The sequence below is a fragment of the Pleurodeles waltl genome, chromosome 7 (assembly GCF_031143425.1).
Source record: "Pleurodeles waltl isolate 20211129_DDA chromosome 7, aPleWal1.hap1.20221129, whole genome shotgun sequence".
NCBI classification, from domain to species: Eukaryota; Metazoa; Chordata; class Amphibia; order Caudata; family Salamandridae; genus Pleurodeles; species Pleurodeles waltl.
In genome coordinates, this window is record NC_090446.1 from 969,243,491 (window position 1) to 969,267,847 (window position 24,357).

At 44.8% G+C, this 24,357-nt stretch overlaps 1 protein-coding gene across 2 annotated transcripts in view; it reads left to right on the forward strand.

Moving 5' to 3' along the window:
• The window catches only part of RNF213 (ring finger protein 213), a 1,978,231-nt gene that overhangs the window by 1,718,257 nt on the left and 235,617 nt on the right, over positions 1 to 24,357 (forward strand). For both annotated transcript variants that reach the window (XM_069199724.1, XM_069199725.1), the window contains 2 exons: positions 6,233 to 6,327; positions 12,930 to 13,089. In XM_069199724.1, the coding sequence (XP_069055825.1) occupies positions 6,233 to 6,327; positions 12,930 to 13,089 (255 nt within the window). The remainder of the gene's footprint in view (positions 1 to 6,232; positions 6,328 to 12,929; positions 13,090 to 24,357) is intronic.

Here is a 24,357-nt window from a genome sequence, read left to right on the forward strand (position 1 = left end):
TGCTATGGCCAGGTCCTTGGCCTCGTAGCAGCCCCTCACCCTCCTCAGTCTGCTTTTTGCCATCAGTGTGCCGGGGTGGTGCCTCTATAGGACCAGGAAAGTCATGTCCTGCGTGGATGATGCCGACGATGGATGCAGAGTCGATCAAAGCCACCTAACTGCTAGCAGAGGTACTGCTTACAAAAATCTTCCAGATCCAGTCTGACTCCTGTGGAGAAATTTAAAGGTGAGCAATCTTCAACTAGAATATGTCCTTACCAGATAAGGCATTACCGAAGATAAGTAAGTTGTTCTTTAAAGCATATTGAAAAGATATACACATAGTTGAATTACATACTTAAAAGAAGTACATTTTTGAAATGCTAAAAATACAGGGCACATTTTACCTGCATTATATAAAACAAGGTAAATATCTCAAACATTTCACATCTAGAGTAGTTTTGTCCCTACCTAAAATCTACATATATATTTTCAGCCTCATGGCCATTGTATTGACTTAATGGTGATAAGAATTCCCCAACTCTTTATATGCCAAGCAATGTAAGTATCCCTGTAAATTTCAGGAAGGTGTGAGTTTTGCAGCCAGATAGTGGTACTTCAGCATGTCCCTCTTACATTCAGTCCTTGTGTCTGCTCCACTGAAATCCTTGGTGCTCTTTACACCTTCTCCTCCAATTGTTTTCTATTGGGGGAGTAAAAGAGGTGGGCTGCTGCACAGCTTAACTGCCCATCTGTCACACAAGCACATGGAAAGCAGGCAAATATTGTATTTTTATTTCTTTCTAAGGCTGATTGATGTGAGGCTGGGTCGTTTTGCAGCTCCAGTCATTGCTTGTAGTCCGACAGCCTCTTGGAAAACTGAAAATTTAATTTCTGTTTTTTACCTGTCTGACTAATGTCAATTTCCAGCTTTAAAAATATCTGAAGATAATATGGTGTTCTTGCACAGACTGTTAACATTACCATTCAAAATATTATTATTTTTGCTTCCAAGCCCTCTACAAACATACTCACACTATTTCTCTCTCTCTCTCATATAACCCATATATTACCAGGAAGCCCGTGCCCCACACAGCATTACACTGCACAAGACTACATATTCACTTAGCTACCTTAGACAGTGATCCTAACAGAAACCTTTTTCTCAGAGGGACATGACACTGTGGACTGTATGTATATGGTGCAAGGGATGTGCGTTCCCTCATTATGCTTTCCCGCGGCACTTTGATAATACTGAAGGGCCTGTAGATGAGTGTGCAGCCCCTTTTGTAATACAGATAATGCTGGTGCATAAAGAGTGCCATCACGCATATTTATAATCACAGTATTGAAAGGGCAAGCATTTGCTCTATGGGGCTATGGCTCCATCCAAATGAAGAAGGAATCACTCTGTCTCTGCTGATGCAGAGGCAAAGAGGCTGTACAGAGGCGTATAGGTGTGCAGTGAGAAGAGAGGAAGCTAAGTCAGTTTTCCCCCAACTCCAAGAGTGACCTTTGAATGAGTGAAATACCTCCCTTCTAAACATCCACTTGCAGCTTAGTGCAGTCACTCACTGCTCCAGGGATCTCTGTCCACTTTGTAAAGCACGCTGAAGAATAATGCAGCTGCTTCAAGCAACTGCTGTGCTTTTCACTAATGTGCTGCCTTTCTGGCAGTGATTTATCTGTAACAGAGTAGACCAGTGGTTCCCACCCTTTTGACTCCTGAGGACCCCCACTGAATCATTACTGGAAGCTGGGGACCCCCGAGCAATTAGTATGAGTAAAATTTCAAACATTAAAACAGTAGTTCAAGGGGCAGAGCCAAGATGGCCGCAAGGTTGGAGCACCATTGTGGAGCTCCTCTGTCATAATCAGGCCATGAGCAGCTGGTGCCACCTAGACCATCCCCTGCACCACCAGAGCGAAGTCCGGGGCTCCGTGAGCTGAAGGGAGTTCCTCATTGGCAGAGAGGAATCCGTGGAGCAGCGAGCTGGGAGATGCGGCCCCAACCAAGATGGCGGCCGCGTGAAGCGCAGGGGAGCAGAGCAGACGAGCGGGCTTCGGTGGGGGCGAAGGAACCTTACTGAGGCCCCCTTTTCTGGTGGCAGCAGGAGCCTCTGTCTGCCCCCCCCTCCCTAGTGACAGCTGTGGTGAGAGGGAACTGCCGGCGATGAACTGCCAGTTGGCCTGGTTGCTCGCATAAAAAAGGAGAGGAGGGAGAGCGCGCACCGCAGAGGACACGACCTGGGCCCGGTGTGACCGCAGAGAGGTGCAGGTGGTGGGGTGGTTGGCGGAAGGATTTCCACCGCAAGTCGCTTAGTTGACTGGTGGCCTCCCAAGAGATTGAAGACCACCTGATTCACTGAAGACTGTGGGTCCCGCGTGGAGGCCCATATGTTGGTGCATCAGGACTTGCTGGGCCCCTCCACACCCCTTGTTCTGGTGGCGTGGAGCGCCGAAGAAGCTCATAACTGAGAAGCAATGCCAGAGGACGAAGTGTGAGACACCTGATGTCTTGCATCGCAGTACGCATGCAACAGCTCTGCATTACGGTTAGCACAGGCCTGCCCGGGAGGGAACTGAATTGAGCTGAACTGAGGGAGCGGACCCTGGTTAGAACCTAGCAATAGCAATGGGGCTAGAGGAGAGCCCATCTGAGAGGGAACAGATAGGAAAGTGAGTGAGCCCTCCTGAAGAGCACTTGGACACCGGAAGGGCCACACAGTAAAATGCCTACACAACCTCTGATGCACTGAAAGGGATACCTCTAACGCTGGATGGTTTGGGCCGACGGGCCACCCCCTTGTCAATTGAAGCCCACACCCCTGGAAGGGACCTACAGGGCAGAAGGAGTGAATACCCTAAACGCCCCACACAGCCGAAGACCGGGCTTCCTGGATGGACTTACACAGACACTTATGAATGGTGCAGGTGGACAGAGGAGATGACGGCGGAGCCTCCACAAGCGGAATGCAATGGTACATTGTGTAGTTCCCAGGCCGGGAGCTAATTTGGTGTTTGTTCCTTGGTTTGTATTGTTTATTGTTATGTTAGTTATCCAAGCCGCATCTTATTGTTGGATTCTGGCAAGAACGCTGCTGATCACTGCTTCCATTAACCATGGGCCAGACACCCAGCGCACACACGTGCTAGACACCCCCACATACACACGTCTTTTGAAGTAATTAGCCTCAATGTTTGAGGCCTTAATGCTCCTGTGAAGAGGCGAGCCCTCCTCTCATATCTTAGGGAATCTAAATGTGACATGTGCTTGCTACAAAAGACGCTACAAGCGGACTGGAAGAGGCTGAAATCCCACTAGTTCGACTGCCAGGTTCACTCCTCGGGACCGGGAAAGCAGGGAGGGGTGATGATATTATTAGCTACACATTTCCCTGGAAAAGTATTGGGTACCCATGCGGAGAGGAGTGGTAGGCTTATCTCATTACAAATAGACATACATGAGTACAAAATAATGGTGGCATGTATATACGGGGCTAATGAACAACAAGAGGGCAGGGTTTCCTTTCAGACCATTTGTGATGACCCAAGTAGACCTTAGCTTGATCTTGACATTCCTTATGTACACACCCTTTGATCATATGTGCAGCTATTCGTTAAGGCAGTTGACACTGAAAACAGTCTTCCTTATAAATATTGCATCAGCATAACTTGCAAACGAACTGCAGGCACTGCCTCTACAACCGCCCTACACTTCTATCTTCATGGACTAGTAGAAGTTGGGGATCCGAGCCGCCTTAATGTTTTTACGCCCTTTTGTGTTGGCCAATGAATCACCATTCCTCCATTCTTCGCTCTGCCTCATGCCTCGAAACAGAATAAGAAGCTCTATTACCATGATCCAAAGAAAGCATTGAGATTCACAGACAAAAAATCATCAGTTAGATGATCAGCTGTTAGTTGTCTTCTCATGTGCAAAGAAGGGCAGGGCGATATAAAAAGGTAGATAGTCCTCTGCATTAAGATCTGTTACACACTGGCCAAAAAGCAACCCCCCTGAGGGCCTTACAGGCCATTTCACCAAGGCCAAGCCTTTTGCAACAGCATTGGCATGAGGAGTGCCTATTTTGGCATCTGTACATATGTTCACAAAGCAATACTGCCTTGCCAGCTAGGTCTGACAAGAAAGTCCCTTTGCTCACTCAGTCCTGCAGGACTTATTGGTTTCAGTCCACTTTCTAGTCTTCAGCCTTTAGGAGGTACTTCTTTTGTGGCTATTCTAAAGGTGAGGAAGCTTTGGTTACAAGTATCTATTGGAAGAACAAGTTACTTTCACTAAAGCTCTTTTTGGTGGATACTCTAGCAGCAGATTACTCACTGCCCCCCTCGCCCCCCCCACTTCCTCATTCTAAGTAATGTCCTCTTGTAAAATATCTAAAAATATGCCAAGTGAGAGATTTGCACACAGTCACCAGATGTTCTTCTACGCACCATGCCTGAGGACATGGAAAGGGGAAAAGACTAGAAGCTATCAGCATGCAGGGGCAGCAATTGCATGCAGATTTCTCTGTCACTTCTGAGGCAGTGCGCAGCTAATCAGCAGTTGGATGACGCTACATAATAGTGTGCGGGAGCACTGCTGTTAAATTTCTTGGGCTTCATTCTGGTGCCTAGGGACATTCAAATGGTGAGGAATCTATGATTTGAGTGTCCAGCTGAAAGAGCAACATGGAAGGTAACTAACCTTTTGTTTCAGTGATGTATGCCTAAAATAGTTATCCTATTTAGGGCTCACGATACTATAACGTTTCGGAAAAAAAAAAGATCATATATAATACACATTCAAAACTGGGCTTTCTGTCAGCACACTTCATCTTTTGGTCTGTTCAATTGATATTCACATTCTATTTCCCCACTGCACCATGCAGCATACAGCATGGGGTTGTGGGTAAAACAGTGATTTATTTTCTGTCTACTATTTAAGTTAGACTATTATGAAGAGTTTAAGTTAAATTGTACCATTGTAGCTGCCTGCGATTTGAGTGTTTGGTTAGGTGGTGATTTCTCTTGTCACTTTCACAGAGACTAGTAAAAATAAAATGTGTGAAGCAACTGAAAGATTGGTCATTAAAACAATGCAAGTAAAATAGCCAAATCAGTTATTATTTTTTTAATGAACATTTTTATTGCAAGTGTATGGCCGTTTGGCCATGTTTAGGTTGCAGATAGTTTTTTATTTTATTGTGGCACATGTTGCAATAAAAACACAAGTCTGCCAGTGGTAGACCCGTTGGCTTTGCCATTACTTGTTTTTACATGTCAATCAAGTTTTTTCATGACATCATGCAGTGCCATACTATTGTGTGTGAGTGCTCGTTAGGCAGCAAGAGTATATTGAGACTCTTACTAATGAGATCTTTGTGGAACTTGCAGATCACCTGCTTGAATCTTGGTTGGCCCATCTCAACCTTTCATACTTCCAAGATCATTAAAATGAATATTTCAGTTTGGTGATGGTAAACTTTGTTAATTGCATTGCTGTGGTGATGCAGACTAACGACTAAGCAACATAATATTGTTACATGAAGCCTCTTTATTCAACAAGACGTAATTATGGTTCTATAAAGAACCTTTTCTTTTAATTTACATAGCTCTTTATGGCCAGAATTACAAAGGCTCTTTTGCACTTCTACGTGTAATTTAGTTAGAGCAAAATAAAACACTTAATGCTTTTAGTTACAGAGGTCATCTCTAAAGGTATGTTTTCCACCATAATTTCTTTATAGTTAGGGGAGAAGTGGTTATTTGGGGTGGTTGTGGGACATGGGGAAATACAATTAACATGGAGAATATGGAGAAGCAAAACTAACAATACACCTACAAACTGGTATGTTTGTTCACAAACATATATGGCATGGCTTGTAAAATCCTGCTGAGTTACTACAGCAAATTATTGGAGTACCTGTGTTTTCTTGTAGGAGGGAAAAAGGAATACCCTTCAAACATCAGTAGGATATAGGGGGATGTGCTTCTCCACACAGAAAATGTTTTCCTGTGGAGAAATGAAGAAGAAAAGATTGTAGCTGCAGATATTTGTACAGAAAATCATAAACAAACATAGATTATGTATTTCTTTGCTGTTAATTTCTAGGTTTTTGTATCTTTTAGTGCTGTTTCATAGTAGCGCTTTAATGTAAAAATGGCTGTCTGCCCCCACTCAGCTTTAACCCATTTTAACCAAGCCTGGGCTCTCTTGGTGTTTTAACCTCTGCTGTTATCTCTATGGCAGTGTGGACAACCAATGCAAGTTTCACGGTGTCTCGACTGTGGAGCTACGATTGGAGGTGTTGGCCATAAACCAGAAGCGGGATTTCAAATGATTCAGTAAGTTTAAACTTGTTTCTTTTAAACTGCCAAACTATAAGCACTATTAATATTTAATTTTTTTTGTGAGCTGTTTCTGTGCATTGTTTTTTTATTTTTTTATTAAATGTATATATTGTTAATAAGCACACTATGTAAGCAGAGTGCAAACTGTATGTTATGAAACCTGTTTAATGCACAATTGATGATAGAAATGTCAATTCTTGAATATGAATGTGTTCTTGTTAAACATCAATTACAATATGTAATGTCACTCCACAAGTATAAAGCTGCTCATCAGTTAATTATAATTGTCTCAAGAGATTCCGTAGACAACATCTCTTCAGACTCAAGTATGTGTTCAGGGTCACCAATCTTTTTCTTTGTCTCTCCTAGTTTGTTCTGCTCTGAATTGTAGGTGATGGGAGCTCCATTCATTACCAGTTGTCCTGCAGTGTTTGTTACAGCGGTCCCTGAACCATACCTACAAAGTTCACTTGCTCAATTGATTCCCAACTTTTTAACAGTTCCTCTTCCATTTAATATCAACAATTACAGAAAGCAAAACGTCATAAGTCACGTCCAGGGTGGAAAACCAACTGTCCACAAAAGCTGTTTGTTTTCCTGTGATGTTCTCCCACATTTTGGTTAGCACTGATCCTAAGTAATTATGGACAGCTTAAATTTACTAATGCTGCTACAGACAACTACCACTTCTAATTCTTATAAAGCCTGCTTTACATATTGGCTAGATCAGCTGTAAGTAGGGCCTAATCTGTACAAGCGAGTCATTTTCAGAAAGTAACTTAAAACTGCGTTTGCAGTTACCATATCTTGGCCTAGATATACATCCTTCCATGCGAAATTCTCATCAGCAAAACAAATTGAATTAACTACTGAAATTAGATATTAGGTATAAATGTTAAAAAGATGATTTGTGTATAAATATTTTTGCCTTAGCCATGTCAATTCCATAAAATGGACCCTGCTAGGCTTTTTCTTCCTACAGTGTCTATGTGATGTAATCCTAGGTGAGGATCCAATATAACGCTGTATTTTAGCAAAGTATTATCCCTGGCTACGTCCTGTTTTGATCAGCATTGTTTACACATCGGCATTAAACCTTTGCTGAACAAATCTTGCTCATCTTTGATGCCTCCACAAAACCTATTTAGGCCTCTTTCTTTATGGTTTTATTTGTGTTTTAACAGGAGTCTGTTGTCAAAAGTTGACAGAGAATGACTTTGAAAGTCATCCACCCATCCAAAGCTCTTCTCCTTTCTCTCAGCAGCAAGGAACGGAGACTGGCCACTTACTGAGTGTAGAAAATATTACTGGGAGGAAAAACACATCAAAGAGATTTAAGTGAAATATTCTTTTTTCCACAAGATGTATAGTACATGGGCAATCTAAGTTAGGGATTTGGGTTATTTATGCTTTTTAACATCACTGTTATTTTCAAAAGCATGTTATCAGATTTCGCAAAGTAAGAATCCTGAGATTTCTCAAAACGTTTGCATTTAAAGACCTTCAGTTACTGTAATAAAGGGGAAAATTAAGTGGTATATGGAACCATGAGTTATTTGGATTACTCTTCCCTGTTCTGAGCTACTAGGCTGACGACAAATGTCTTCAGAATTCTGAAAATATATGCATTACGGTGTGATATTGGTAGGTTTTCCTCACTTTCTCTATTTTGGCTTTCCTGCCACCTTTAGGAACAGATGAAATTACTTTTGTGTTCAGTGTTTATGAATATTAATAGAGATCCCATAATGTAGAAGAAACATTTAATTACCTGTAACACTAGATCGTAATCGTGAGTATCTTAATGAAAGTCATAAACAGCCCTCCCTCTCTGCTTCAGCTACAGGAATGGAAGCACCAGTGTTGATGTAAGATTCTGTCACTTGCTGTCGCCTTCTACGGCCCATCAAAATTAACTGAGACTGAAAGGATGCTTTCAGTGTGGCTCATGCTGGGGTTATGATGATATTTGAGCTGCTTTACAGAAGTAGCACAGCTGTTCCTCTTTTCAGAGCTTAATGTCTGTGGGAACATTTCCCCTTTAATTTTCTCTATCAAAAAAGGAGAAATTGAGGACTGTTTTCTGCAGTAAATCTGTTTTAAATAAGTTTTCATTTTGTGATTTATATTTCTATTTTATTTATATGGAATGCAGATGTAGCATTTACATGGGACATTTTGGGGCTTTTTGAAGTTTTTGTTCTCTCCATTTTGCAGGTGTAGTGGGATCTTTCACATAGCCAAAAACATTCAATGGTTATAAATTTAATGACGACTTCATTACAGAGACCCATGTTCCAGACACGTTAATGTTCCTTCATTGCTATTTTAGGAAGCTTGAAATAGACAAATAAAAGGGATGCAGGTAGTTCCTGTGGTCATTTCCAGGGCATAGAAGCAAATTCAGATCCTTTGTAATTATTTAGAAAGATGGGGAAGTTACACTTAAGAGTAAACTAGCTCTCAATAATATTCACACAGGTACATGTGAACATTAGAGTTCTAGTTAACTGTCTCAACACCCTAGTGTATTCTCACAATTTTCTCTTGACACCGATCCCTAGAAGAAAGTTAGTTAATGTTGTTCTTTGTAAATGTGAAATATATCTTAAAACCTAAACCACAATATGTTTTGACAGGTTGTTGCCATTGCGAAAGCAATTGGGAAGACAATCATAGGAAAACAGCGCTCACAGTTAGTCATCACATCAAGAGTGAAACAAAATTCAAGCAAGGTGCTCCCAGCAAGAGGATCTTCCTCTCTCCTCTAGTGTTTCCAAAGGAAACCGAATAATGAAAAACAGATGTCAGGGCACTCATGAATCAAAACTAGATCTTTCATATATGTTTATAGTCCAAACTTGTCGTTTCGTGCAAATAGTAGCAAATTATTAGTCGGATCGGGATTCGTGAGAAACATCACTCAATTTAATCTTGAGATACAAAGTCCATCAAGATAGAATAACCGTCCTTGGAACCAAAATCTTAATTACAACAACAGCCAACACGTGTTTCGTCCTATGAGATAATCACTCTCAAAGACTTCATCAGGGCTTCTATAAAGTTTCATTAAAAAGCTAGTAGATCCAACTCATCAAATTAATCTGGGTATCCTTATTAGTCCATAACAAAAGTTTGTTGAATACTGAAGCACCATGGCGGGTAAAGCAACTATCGAAATAAATCAAATAATCAGAGGGCCGCGTTCATATCAACACGCGGCGCCTCTGTCTCCTGTCGATTCAATGGAATGTTGTTGCCACTGGCCTTAAAACAACTATGCTGCAGTAGTTGAGAGTGCATTGATGTAATCTCACTAAGAATGTACCATAGGATAATGGAAATAAGGTTGACATGAGTTAGTAAGCTCAGTGATGTTTTCAGGACTAGATAAACTTGAATTCTATGAGTAAGGACTTAATTGTCCTGGCAAAGCTATTTGTTGGTCTCAGTTCTGAATTCACAGTTTTGAAGGTCATTATTAAGGTGCATTTATTCTGATGGGTACTTCTAACTGCAGATTCCCCACTTTGTGAATATCCCCAGGTGCCAGAAGGGATCCAGAGAGTTCTATCAGCAGTTCCCTTGCCTCAGTAGGTTTCGTCATGCAGCTCTCCACTGGGTCAATCCCTCCTCAGTTGTGACATCAAGGCCCTGCGTAGCTGACGCCTCTGTGCACTACGTCAGTTCCTTTTTTCTGCACCTTCCAATGTGGATCCGGAGTTCTCTCCCTCAAATTCTGCCAATCTTGACAGACTTCATAAAAAAAAATGTTTCCAGTGTGGAAGGGACATGTCCATTTCGAAAACAATGGGTTTTAGGCTGCACTAGGACTACCTAAACAGATGTGAGTGATGGACCCCTACAGGTCTGTCTCTGGGGTTCAGGCCTCAAACATGATTTGAAGTTGTGGTGTGTAAAGATGAGCCCAAAGCCATTCAGTACCGTGAACCCAAACTGTACATCGCAAGATCGGAAGATGAAAAGGGCCCTGACTTCTAGTAAGTAGAAGTCAGAAAAACACAAGAGGTCAATGCATGGCTCCCTTTTATCCCGCCACTCCTATCACGAGTCATGCTGCGTCCTGGGTGCCGCCAAGCTGCGACCTCGGACCCAGACCTCTGAACTGCCTCCGGCTTTTGTCCTGATGCTCTCCGACTTCTTGGGCAATGGGTGATGCCACAGCAACTCTCCAAACTCCAGACAGCGATTGCCACAATATTTGGTACCTCAACAGATCCCTGTAGAGTGCCTTTGGGCCTTAAAAATCAGAAGTGGCCTCTAGTCAGTTTAACACCTGGGGAATCATCCCTGAAGCTGACTATGCCTCTCAGCCTCATCTCAGAGTCTGTCCTGACTTCAGGCATGGCACCAAACCCAATATCGTTTATGGTGCCACGACCCATGCCGCAACCCTGAGTGTCGAATACACTGAAAGGAAGCAGATAGTCCTTTCAGACTTTGAGGGCCAGCTGCATGGCCTCAACCAAGGTTGCAACCACCCCAACAACATCCTTGTTCTGATTCCGAGATATTACTGCACCTATATGAAATGCCAGACCCTGATGATTATAACGAAAGCCATATCCATGACGATGAGAACCTATTCTTTGACATGCATGATGCCAGTGGGCTTGATACATCCCCTGTCACTGACCCTCATTCAGCTACACCGGCTATGGCTACAGAGGAACCTGCTTACTTTGCCACAGTTATAAAGAAAGTTACATCAAACACATAAAAGTTGATGGCAACTAAAGGGGCTTGGTGGGTAAAGAACGATGGGTAGGAATGCTACCTGAGCAATTGCCAGTGATTAAACTTATTGGAAGCATTCCTCCCATCGCCTTTTGTATGTTTGATGTAATGCCCGAAATGACCAAGAATATGGCCATACATGGGTCCTGTGCACACTGTGCCACTGGAACCTAGCTGCACCTGACTGGCGAGCCCCAATCAGGGTGAAACCAGTCTTGTATTAATTATATTCCAGTTCTGTGAGGTCCCGGTCTGGCAGTTTGGGCTGGACTATTCCTATTGTAGCAGGCCCCTGACTGATTTGCATATGGCTAGGTTCAAATTGGTCAAATTGATTGTTTGGAGTGCTATGAGCATCTATCCTCCGATCCGGCTGCCCCTGCTGGAGGACCTCATGTTGCATCAGTAGAACAGGGTCGTGCACCCAAGCCTTCATAACCTCCACCTCCGTGCTTGTCCAGTTGAGTGGCGACAGTTGATGGTGTTTGATCTTCTTCCTGAAGTAGTAAATGGCAGCCAGGCATCCTGCCACTAAAACAGTTTATGTGGTAGAAGTTTGTTGTCTGGTGTTCCTCCCAAAATATCCAGCTTCTACAGGCACAGTTGTGCGACATACTGTTGTTTTGTCTTTCGCTAGCCCAGCAAGCCTTCCTATGTTTATCTGATCAGCCATCTTTATTCAATTCACCTGTTGTGATGCATGTTTTTTAAAAGGGTGACCCATGGGTTCAAGCCAATGCCTTTTGAGATTACTTCCATGTGTGCCTTGCTTGAACCAATGCACAACTTATTTCTGTGTCTGCTTACCCTGAAGACAATATCCCTCATAGTGATCATGTCTGTCCTTCATGTAAGTGAATTACAATCACTGTCTATTCAGCAGCCATACACCACCTTCTTCCCAGAATAGCCCCCAGAAGTTTCTGCGAGTTCATTCCATCAGAGCAAAGGCTGCCACCACCTCATTAGTGCCCAGTGTGCCAAACTTAGACATTTGCTGGGCTGGTTCCTGGTTGTCAGTCCATAGGTTCACAAAGGACTAGTACTTGGATAGCCAGGTCACATGGCTTCTATTATATACTGTTATATGGAATTGTGTCGTCTGAGCCATCCCATAGAACCACCACATGGGGAGGTACTGTTTTGGTTTCTATTCACAAGGTGAGGATCTTCGGTTAGAAGTGTCAATCAGGAGAACAAGTTACTTACCTTTGGCAAAGCTTTTTCTATCTAACTGAAGATTCCTCACTGACCAACCCACCTCACCGTTCTGTAGAATGGACTCATCTAGTCCATACTAATAAGATTTTAGTCTATAGATCTTCAAACTTACACAGTCTAATTGTTGAGGCTCTGATTCTGATGGCGCATGCATATAACAGAAAGAAACTGATGTGCGCGTGCAAGGGGCTGGCTATTTTGGAACCCTGATGTCACATCCGGGGAAGAACAGACCAAACACAGACCAACACAACACAATCTACTGACGCACAAGATAATTGCTGAAAATATTCTCCAGACTGAGTCTGGCTCCTGGTGGTTAGGCAGAGGATCCACAGAAAGAGCGTTTCTAAAGGTAAGTAACTTATTTGTCTCATTAGGAAATGCAGGTCAGGTTTCAGGTGGATTGCAGGTTGTGTAGCACGCAATATAGATTGAGCAAATGACGCTGTAGGTTACTATTAGAATGCATTGAATAGAGTTAATTGCCAGATATTTAGTTAAACTAAGGACGTGGATTTACTACTTCTGTACATTTTTGTATCCGTGAACATGATCTTTTGAAACCTCAACAACGAGCCAAACATCATTACGTTTTTAACTTTTGTCTGATACAGGCAGGTGGAAGATCGCACACGAACTGGTCACATATTGGGAGACTCCAGAAACAGAGAGGTTGTTGTGTCCCCAGACCGAGACATTACCCCAGTGGCTTTCATTCTCTTAAGGTTGCTCACCCACCTGGCAATGACACTGGGAGCAACAAAGGATCCCAAGGTAAACCTTTACGTTGTGGTCTCAATGTAAGATGTTGTGCTGGGTTGTAATTGAGTTGGTGTATATGTCCTTTTGTGATATTTCAATCTAGCTATGGCCTATGACTGTAGAAAAGGACCACCAGACTCAAATGTGGATGAATCTGTTTATTGTTTCATAGTAATTTGTGTGAAATTAAAATAATAAATCATCAAATTAGAATTGTGAAATAAAAAGTGTTTCAAAAGACTTCTAACCGAGGTCCCCTGAGAAGCTCTAAACAGCACGGTTCCACTGCTGCCCCAGTTCAGATGTAACTATTGCCTCCTGCTGCTAGATTCCCTCAGCATAAATTCCCTCATCATGTCTGCTGTGCCTCCTTTGTCAGCCTGTGCTGCAGCTGCAGTTACCATTTCTATTTACACTGCAGAATCCTGATCTGCTGATTTTATAGGTTTTACAAATTATTTCATGAACATAACGACACATTTCAATTTTTTTATTGCAAAGTAAATGTTTTGGGAAGCTATGATGACAAGGCAGTCTAGCCAAAATCGTACCCTTCTTTTACCTTGGTTAACACTTTATCAAGAACATAGCTGTTTTGATTAACATTTAATGTATTTTTATTTTAACTTTTTTTCTAAAATTTTATTTCAGATTTTCTTCACTGCCACTTATTTTGAATGTGACTCAAAATGCATCGGAGTCCTGTATGCTTCCATTATCACTTTCATGTTTATCCTACCTCTCCGGTTTAGCATCTCATATTTTCTTCCTAACCTCCCACTTTTACAAATTATTAGGAAACCTTGAGATTTCTTACCCTTCCCTACGATCCATTCCCTACAAGACCACAGGCTACAATTCACACAGCAAATGCATGGAGCAGATGTGCGTGACCAAACCTCTCAGATACATTTTCTTGTGCTTGGACCTGTCACTTAAGGCGTTGTCTCATGAGTTGTGCATGATAATGAATCAAACATCTGTCAGTGAGTGGGAAGCTAAACTCAGCCTTGCATCTCTCGGAGAAGTCTTAAACTTCCTTGAAATTACACTAAGAACCGTTCCTCTGATGACATCACAGCAGACTATAACTTTCTTCTTCCTCCTTTCACAGATAGAGCAAGAACCATAAGAAGAGCCTGTAACGTACAAGCTTGCACGAAACCCTTGAATTGCTTGCTAACTTTAAGTAGAATTCCTCAAATGCGTTCATACCGGTCATCATGGGTCTTTCGTCACCGGCTAGCACATCAGCTCCTTTTGAGACATCAACAGCTTTGACTCAAAGACCAATAGCCTCCATCTCGCCTTTGAGATGATCAAAGCCCATTGCTTAGGCTTCAGTTGCCATTGTAATCCCTCACATATCATCGCTGACTGCTTTTTTCAGTTCCAGCCTCTGTTCATTTCCAGCACCAACTAAATCAATTTTGAAGATGAATCTTATTCTTAGTGCTGCCCAAAAATGTAATCCCCTGTATTTCTAGCAGTTGATGTTAAAATCAGAGTCCAAAATGTCAAAGCAAAAATCCTTTTCGAGGAAACGCAACCTCTTTCTCTACGATCCATTGCAATACCAGAATGTGACAATTTGTTGTTCTTATGTAAACTTAAAGCGGCCTACTAGCTTATCTCTGGAGCACAAGTGGTTTGAACACTTTGCTAGGGGGGAATTTCCCAAATTTCTGCTAAACAATTCGATATATACTTCCACTGGCATTCAGCAAGCAGCCGAATCTTTGGAGAGCATGTGCTTACAGAGCAAATTCCGTCCACCCCATTTTCAGAGATCCTGGCAGAGATTCCTATTTTCAGTCTTACTTTGCTCTTCATTGAAGCTTGGGATAAACCAGTCTTCCCCTGTAATTCAGTGTGCATCCAAGAAACGTAATCTGTACTGCTCAGAGCCATCCTTTCTGTCCTTTAACCCGACTCCAGAAAGCCTGGTTGTACAAGCAAAATTTGAGAAATTTCAGTTTAAATCCTTTTCCATTGTCTAGGGCCCTGACAGATAGTCGAACACATTGAATGCCCTTCAAAGAGATATTTTGTTACAGTCATGAAGTCCAGCCTTTTAGGACACAACTGCAAATTATTATTGGTAAGATATTTCCTTGAACTTTGGGTATTAGAATGCCTTACAATTGCCAACTGTGTCCCAGCCTCCTCAATCAAATGTGAGAGGCCTACAGGCCTGTGCTTTAAGGTGTCATTAATGCTATCAAGTAGTCCATACAAGTAGAATAGAGCACACTGAACCTTATATCCTACTTCAGGGACATGGAAGGTGCCATCAATCACTATGTGTGGACAGGATACAAGGGCTCTTCCAAAGACATCCATGCAAAGCTGGTTTTGACTGAAGACCAACATTTCTTGGCAGAAAAAGCAAATAGATTGCTGGGACATTTCAAGAACAGCAAAGCGACCTCCAGGGCCTAAGAAATGTACTGCTTGATAAATAATATAGGTGCCACTCCTATAGAGAAGCTACTCCTGTGCAATGACGTCAGGTCCTTTCTTTCTGCGCCACCAGATGTGGATCCGGAGCTGTTTTTTATTTATCTCTGAGACTCTTACTTCGATTTTTCTTCACTCAAAAAATGTTTGCAGTGTGAAAGGGATGTCGCCCCCTAACACAACAGGTTCTAAAACCTGTAAAGGCTGCCGCAAGCAATTGTCTGTGAGAGATCCCCACCACATATGCCTGCAGTGTCTGGTGTAGAGCTACGAAAACCTTGACCACCTTTCCCCCAAGGAGATGGCTGTGTTTGTCCTCTCTGATGCAGAGTCGATGCTGGTCTGACTGTGACCAGTGCCGCACCTGAATCCAACCAGTTGAAGTTTCACAAAGTAGGCAACATTCATTGCATTCCTTCTTTGGCACCGAGTCTTACAGTGACTAAGTGGATGAGTTTGCTCATCCCTATGCCAAGGACAATTGGTATGAAAACTTGTTGAAGGCTAGTAGGCTAGGTATCTCCCCAAAGACAACTCTTTTCTGAACTCTGGGCCCAGCCACAGAAGAATCTGCTTCCTACGCTATGATTATGAGTAGGACAGCTGAAATTCTTGACCTGCAGCTCCCCCCACTGGTGGTGATAACCAACGTGCTGACTGAAGTCCTACAAACTAAACAGGTGACTTCTATACCCCTCCTCTTTCAGTGAGGACTTGACAGATACCCTCTCAGGAGCTCGGGCCAAGCCTTGTTCTGTCTGCCAATCCCCTCCCCCTTGCCTCCTTTCCCTAAACCCGGTTAAAAAAACAAATAGCCAGATGCCTTCGCCCTGCCTTCGACCTCGCCATTTTGTCACAGCACCCTTCCCCAGAGAGCCTCGTGGTGCAGGTTTCCACCAGCCCCAACACTTTTCCTACCACTGTCCCTGACTGAATCAAAGCCAGTGGAGACATTTAGAAACTACCTCTTCTTATGAGCCAGTTAGACACTGTGATCGGCCAATGCCTCCTGTTTGTTGGGCGGTTACACTCATGCCCTTGGGAACTCAGCCGCACAAATCCTCCCTGCCCTGGTGTACAGGAAGACCTTTGCCCTCTCCTTTCGCAGTGATTCAGGTGATCATGATGCAGCCAAGTTCAAAATGTATTATGGCTTGGTCACCACCGATTCTGTTGAGTCACAAAAAGCAGACAAAAAAGTCGAAGTCGGCAAAAAATTTACCTAGGGTAGTTCTCTCTGGATCAGTGCATGTTGCGGAAAGAAAATAACTGACGTCACTTCGCTGAGGTGATGTCTATGTGCTACTCCTGACGTCATCATGGCGACTACGACGCCAGTGGAGTTGACCAACACCACCTAACACCGCGCAAGGGTATAAGTCTCATGCCTGGGGGAAAATTGTAAGGTAAGGAATCTGCAACTAGAATATGTCTCTACCAGATATATTGCTACCATAGGTAAGTAACTTGTACATTGCCATTTGTCCGCATCCGTAGTTGTGATCATCTGGGTTCTTGAGCAATTTCCAGTCCTCCCTGATGGAAATGGCATTCAATGGAATTCTCCGGTTTGGGAACAAGGCCGCCTCTGCCCTTGAATGTTTCATGAAGAGTATGACTACTGCTTCCTCTCTGGGACTCTGCGCAGCCCAGCCAGTCACTACAATTGCACAGTTCCTTTTATGGCTTTGGCCAAGGCATCTATTACTGCCAGCTGTGCACCACCCCAGCAGGGAACCCAGCAGTTTCACAGGAGAGGCTGTTGTCAGCTTTGCTCACAGCCTGCCAAACCGTCCTCCCCTCTCCCACATACCCTCTCCTACCAAACCACTTTAATGTGACATTTCACAGCCACCCAGTGGAAGGTGGAAACTACCCCTTCTCACCGGGTTGGCAAGCAATCATGCTGGACAGGTGGGTCCTGCAGATTGTCTGCTAAGGTTATACTTTACCATTCCTCTCTGCCCCGTGGCACCATCCACCCAACGGCCGAAGGGGCTGTTGAGAGAATGACTGCGCCAGAACTATGTTGTGGTTGTTAGCCCATTTACTTTCTGGTGCCCAAGAAAGACGGAGGGCTTCGGCTTATTCTAGATCTGCATCCTCTCAACGTCTTCATCCAGAAGGTGAAATTCAGAATGCTAACTCTTGCCTAGGTCTTCTCTGCCTTTGACCCTGGAGACTAGATGGTGGCATTGGACCTGAAGGATGCTTAATTTCTCATACCCATACTGCGAGCCTACCTGCACTACCTGCAGTTTTTGGTGGGACAGGAGCACTTTGAGTTCGCTGTGCTTTCCTTTGGCCTCACCGGTGGCCCCTAGGTGTTCACAAATGTAATGGTGGTAGTGGCAGCACACCTTTGGTGGTCAGGGATGCCAGTTCATCCATACCTCTATGACTGGTTTTTGAAGTTGGGCTCTACCCAGGCAGCTGTTACCCACCTCCAGACTATGGCAGATCACAGTGGCAGTCAGACCCAACAGTTGTACAAGGGCTCTTCTGTGACTGAAGAGAATCTTGCTCGATCTGTTCACCACTGCAGAGTACACGCAATGTCAGCACTTCTGCATTTTGGAGTTTTCAATGCATCTCTCCCTCGGAGATGCTTTCTGCATCGGGTGAAATTCGGCACTCCTATGCACATTTCTACCAATACCACTCCTGACCCATGTTCTCAAGATGCTCAGGATCAATCAGGTTCAAGTAATTTTAATGTCTCCCCAGCCTGGCAACAGAGAGTCTCGTATTCAGATATACTGGGCTTCAGCATCTGCCCACCGAACATGCTGCCTCTCTGGAAGGATCTCCTGTTGCAGCAGAAAAGTCTGATTTTCCACCCCAGGCTTCACAATCTCCACGAACATGACTGGACATTGAGTGGCACCCGGTGAATGCTTTTGATCACCCTCTGGAAGTAGTTGATGTCATCTTGACAGCAAGGCATCCCTCGACAAAGACTGTATGTGCTTGTCGCTGGGGTTAGTTTGTGGTTTAGTGTGACGCACGCCTATTTGATCCCCTGCATGTCCACTTGTCTTACGTATGTACTGTTGCTTGTTCTAACCCTCACCCGTCAAGGCCTTGCTTTGTGCACTGTTAAAATTTATCAAAATCAATTCTTGCGGTTGCCTGATCAGCCCTTATTATTTAAATAACTGGTTGTGATGAGGTTTTTGAAAGGGCTGCAGCACCTGTTTTTCCCTTCTCCTTTTGTGATGCCCCAATGAGACCTCAGTCTTTTCCCTATTTATTTAATGTGTACTTCAGTTGAGCTGTTCTACAGCTGTCCTCTATGGCTCATCATCAAAATCATGTTCCTAATTGCTATCATCTCCATGTGTGAGTGAACGTCTGGCTGTGGGTGCTCACCCACCATACCCCACCTTCTGCCACGATAAGTTGGTTCTGCAAACTAGGACATCACTTGGTCCCTAAAAGAGCGCTCAATTTCTGCATAGATTGTACCAAATGTAGGAGGCTAGCTGAGTTTATGGTGTACATCTACGATGTGGCACCCTAGGCTGAGTCCAGGCAACCCTTAGTGATAGTGTTTAGGTGTCCGGATGGCAAGAGCTCTCTAACGGTAGCTGTGGTGAGCAGCTAAAGCTTATCTAGGAGGACTGTAAAGCACTTGCATACCACAATTTTCAGGCAGTAACTATTCACAAGAAAGAACCACTCCAGGTATTTAAAAAATAAATCCTTCTTTATTACAACACTAAAGACTATACTAACGTTGGTATATCCCAACTTGAAGATCTCTACACACAAAATAAACAGTTAGAAGCAGTGGAAGCCCTCTCAACTGGATATTGTCTTGTTTCAGTTCCAGAGAAGACCAGCAGTTCCGGAGGCCAGGAGCAGAAGAGTCTTGCGGAGATTTCCTGGTGTAGAGCTTTGCTGGATGAATCTGAGAACCTACGCTTGGGGGAGCCCTTAAGTAACCCTAAAAGGGAGTTGGTCACTCTCTGCTGTGACCCACCTATCAGAGGGGGTCAGGGACGTCATCTACCTGGCCTAACGAGTAAGGTGCTCCTCTGCCTACCTTGTTTCCAAGATGGCAGAATCAACCAGCCACCTGGCAGAGCTCTGTGTACCTCCCTAGTGGAGGAGCTGGACAGGGGGTGGGCACTCCCCTGTCCTTTGTGTGGTTTCACGCCAGAGCGGTAACTGGTGGTTCCTGAACTGGTGTAAACCAGATTATGCAAGGAGGGCACCAAATGCGCCTTTCAAAGTTGTCTGGTGGTACTCAGAAGCACCCCCCCCAAGCCCATAGACACCTATTTTAAAGGGAGAGGTGGTTACACCTCTCCCTTGCAGGAAAACCTTTATTCTGCCTTCCCCTGCTTGAGTTAGGCTCGCCAGTAGGAGGACAGAACAGTGTTTGGAATTGGCAGCAGTGTGGGCTGGCAGCCAAACCCCGTAAGGCTGCACAGGCAGAACTGGGTGATCCTCTAAGCAACCCCAGAGTACATGGTATCATGCAACTAGCACTGGAACCGGTGTAGTTGCATGATTTCAACATGTTTGATACCAAACATGCCTAGGTTCGGTGAAGCCATTATGTAATTAGACCACTCATGTTGACCAGTGTCCATGATATATCTTAAGATGGCTTCCCCGCACTTACAAAGCCCAGAGAATGGAGTCTGGGGTTTGTGGGGGTACCCTCACACTTAGGGACATGCACCCTGCCCTTGGGCTGAAGGGTCTACAAGAGGGGTGACTTTCAGTGTCCAAGTGCAGTGACTGTGATATAAGGCAAACCTTATATCTGAAGTAAAATGTGCATGCACCATTTCACGCAGGCTGCAATGGCAGGCCTGCAGACAGTTTGCATGGGCTCCCATGGGTGGCGTAATACATGTTACAGCCCATGGGAGTCCCCTGGTACACCAATGTCCTAGGTACCTAAGTAGTTACAGGTGTGCACCAGTATGCCAATTGTGGGTGTAAAAGTTTACCACCAACTAAATTTAGAGGAGAGAGCACAAACCGCGGGGTCCTGGTTAGCAGGATCCCAATGTACTGCAGTTAAAACATACTGACACCAGGCAAAAAGCAGGTGTAGCTATGTCAGAAAGATGCTACTTTCCTACCCAAAGATCACCGTGTGAATGAACAACTCTTTATAGGGTTTGCTGGAGCACAGAAAAAAGGCAAGGCTGTGCAGAAGTATGCCATCTCTTGTTAGACTGTTGTCTGCATTGAATTATGCTGCACACTCGCTAAAAAGAAGCCTCCAGAAGAACTGCAAGCCCATTCCACTAGGGTCAAAGCTGCTACCAGTGCGTTAGCAAGCAGTGCCCTTGTCTTAGACATCTGTCAGGCAGCTACATCAGCATCCCACCATACCATACGTTCGCGAAGCATTGTTATCTGGACAGCCAAATCTGTGGGTCTGATGTCAGGTTTGTTTCATCACTGTTCCAAAATGTATAGTCGTAATATCTGAAATAGTAGTATAACATTGCTCGTTATAAAGTTGAGGTTTCTTTAATTGTCTCATTTTGATGCATAAGAATAATATAGCTTTTATGCTGAAATAAAAAGATTTAATCCCAAAAAATTAAACTTCCGTGATGGTAGATTTCCACTTTCACAAGCAGATTTGTTGTGTGCCTTTAATCTTAAGGATGCCTTAAGTTACATCTCACTAAGAAGGATAATAAAGCATTTTTTAAGACTTGAAATTGGGAACAATCACTGCAGCCTCATATCTGATAGAGACTTCTAGTTGCTGGTTCCTTACCTTAGAATTTCCCCCAGGCATCAGTCTCTCGAGTAGTACCCCTGCACTCCATCAGGTGGTGTTGGTTGACTCCTCATCCATTGTTGGCTTTTTCTTTGCTGAATATAATGTCCCGGGTCATATGTAGGTGCCATCCCGGCACGCTGTCATCAGTTCTTTTCTTTCCGCGCCAGCCAACGCACAGATCAGAAAAAGAGCTACCCCACAGTCACTTTTTGACTGGCTTTTTCGACTTTTGTCAGACCTTTTTTAATCTCCTGGTGCGTGGAGTATGTTGTCATGGAAGACCGGCTTCAAGCCCTGCGTCTCCTGTCATCGAATGATGTCTGTGGTGGATCTGCACCTCATGTGTCTTTGTTGTTTGGAGCGCTACCACGACCCAAAGTCGTGCTCCAAGTGCCGGGCCATGAACCTGAAGGCTTTGAGGGAGTGGTCCCTAAAGTTGTTGCAGCCCGGTGCTCAGCTCCGCATTGGTCTTGGTCGAGGATAAGATCCCGAGGCCGCACACTCTTCGTCGTCCAAATCTTTGGGACACTCGGACAAACGTTCTTCAACTTCGCCCTGTTGGTCAGATAATGTGACACGGAAAAGGAACGTTGTCACTCTAGGCCTCCTTCCTTGGATCCTCCTTTTGAGTTGGCTCCGTGCCTCCTGGGTTTCCGGGAGCTGGCGCCACCTCTTCCCAACTCTGAGAGTTGTATGAGGCCATGCGCCTTATATTCGGGCAGTTCAGCCATGCTGGAGCGCCTTTGGGCCCTGCAGGGTTGGCAGGGGCCCCATCGGGTTCCGCACTGGCGGCTTTGGCCTCAGCTCCAGAGGGCACTAAGGGATCCGTTTCCAGATCTGCACTGACGTCGGTCGTGCCACCACTACCTTCCCTGACAACAGTGCAGACGTCGACGCTCCTGATGCCGCCCACTGTCCATGTCGATCCCTTACTTATTGCTGGCTTTGACATGGAGCCAGAATGGCCTCATTTGACGCCAATTCAGAGTTTGACGGGCACCTTGCTCCCCAGGTGGGATCCTTATCCTTATGCTTATGGGTACGGGTATGGTGAATGTATGGAGAAGTCGCTGGACCTTTTAGAATACCAGCTTGATGACCCCGTGGAATGGGCTCAGGATTTGGGTGAAACCAGTGGTCTAGATACCCCCCTGATGCTGGAATGCTTTCTCCCCCTACCGTGGCTACGGAGGAGGAACATCGTATTCAGCGGTGGTGAGGAGAGCGGCTGAGGTACTGGGCCTCGAGCGGCCTTCTCTGCCTTTCCTAACCAACTGCCTGACGGATGTTCTTCAGCCTGGACCCTCTTTTTCAGAACTCCTCGAGCCCTTCTCTATGGCCCTCACTGATGTCCTGCTGGGGACATGGTCCAAACCCACCACAAGGGCTTCTGTAAACAAGACATTTGCCCGCTGTCATAGGCCTGTGCCTGATGACCCAAAATTTCTGACTCAACATCCCACCCCTTAGAGCTTAGTTATCCAGGTCTCTTCATCCTTAGGCGCATTCTCTTCCACACCCCAGGATAGGGAGTCCAAAAGACTCAATCAGCTTGGAAAGAAAATGTTTTCTTCCACCAGTCTGGCATTGTTGTCCATGATCATTGCATGCCTTTTGGGCTGTTAGTCACTACTTTATGGGACATGGTTGAGCTGGTGCTGCGACAGGTCCCAAAGGAGGCTCGGGCCATTCTCTCCCAAGCTGTTGCTGACAGGAGAGATGCAGCTAAGTTCACAATCAGATGTGGGCTGGATACGACCAACGCAGTGGGCAGATCGGTTGCATCAACAGTTGCCTTGAGGAGCCACTCTAAGTTGAGGACATGTGGCTTTTCAGGGGATGTCCTTGCAGTACTTATTGACATGCCCTGGGATGGCACCCATCTCTTGGGAGACAAAGCAGACTCAGTGCTTTAAAGACTCCAGGGGTACGGCTCGGTTCTTGGGCCTCACAGCTGCCCCTTGCCCTCCTTAGTCTGCTTTCCCCTCCAGCCACCATGCCTCACATGCTGCCCAGCCTCTGTACGGCCGGGTATGTGGGATCCAAAGTCCTTATGGATAAGGGAGCCAGCGGTCAATCCAGTCCACCACCCCTCCCTGCTTTCTAGTGCCCAAGAAGGACAAGGGCCTCCACCCTATCCTAGACCTTAGGACATGGCTGGAACATCAGGGCATATCCCTGGTGGTTCAACATCTGGCAGGCTCTCTGTAAGCCAGAGGAGACAAACTCAGCCATCTATGTCTGGTTGATTATGAATCATGTATCCATCCGGAGGTGGCACGAGGTCTCTTTCAGCAGTGGGGAGAGCCTTTATTAGATCTGTTCACTGCCGCAGAGAACGCGCAATGGCAGATGCTTGACTCGTTGGAATTTCCAAGGTGGCACTGGCTTTTTGTGTCGAGATTGAGTGGCAGCAGTTGACAGCTTATGACCTTCCTCCCGAAGACTGCAGTGTTATCTTGGCAGCCATGCGTCCCTCCACCAAAATGGTATCTGCCTATCGATGGAACAAATTTGTGGCATGGTGCATAGACAAGTCTGTTGACCCCTCTCTCTGCCGCCCTATCTGAGGTCCTTCTATTTGTTCTTTCTCTGCCCTAGCAGGGCTCTGCATTGGCCATTCTCAAGGGTTATTTGTCTGTCATTTCAGCTTTCCTGAGATTAGCTGATCCAACCCTCTTTGTTTAAGTCTCCTATTGGTGGTAGATTCCTGAAGTCTCACCCATATGTTTCCTCCTTCTCTGTTCATAATGCCCCAATGGGATTCAAACTTAGTTCTTACTTTCCTGATGTGTGCTCCTTTTGAGCCACTTCACAACTGCCCCGTTCGGCTTCTTACTCTGAAGACAGCCTTCCTTGTAGCCATCACTTCTGGCTGCAGAGTGAATGAGCTGCAGGCTCTTACTTCGAAGCCACCTTTTATCTCCATCCATATTGACAAGGTGGTGCTTCCTACCAGGTCTTCCTTTCTACCTGAAGTGGTCACGCCTTTTCATGTAGGCGGGTCCTTCCCCTTGGCTACTTTATATGGGCCACCACATCTTTCTAAGGAAGAGGAG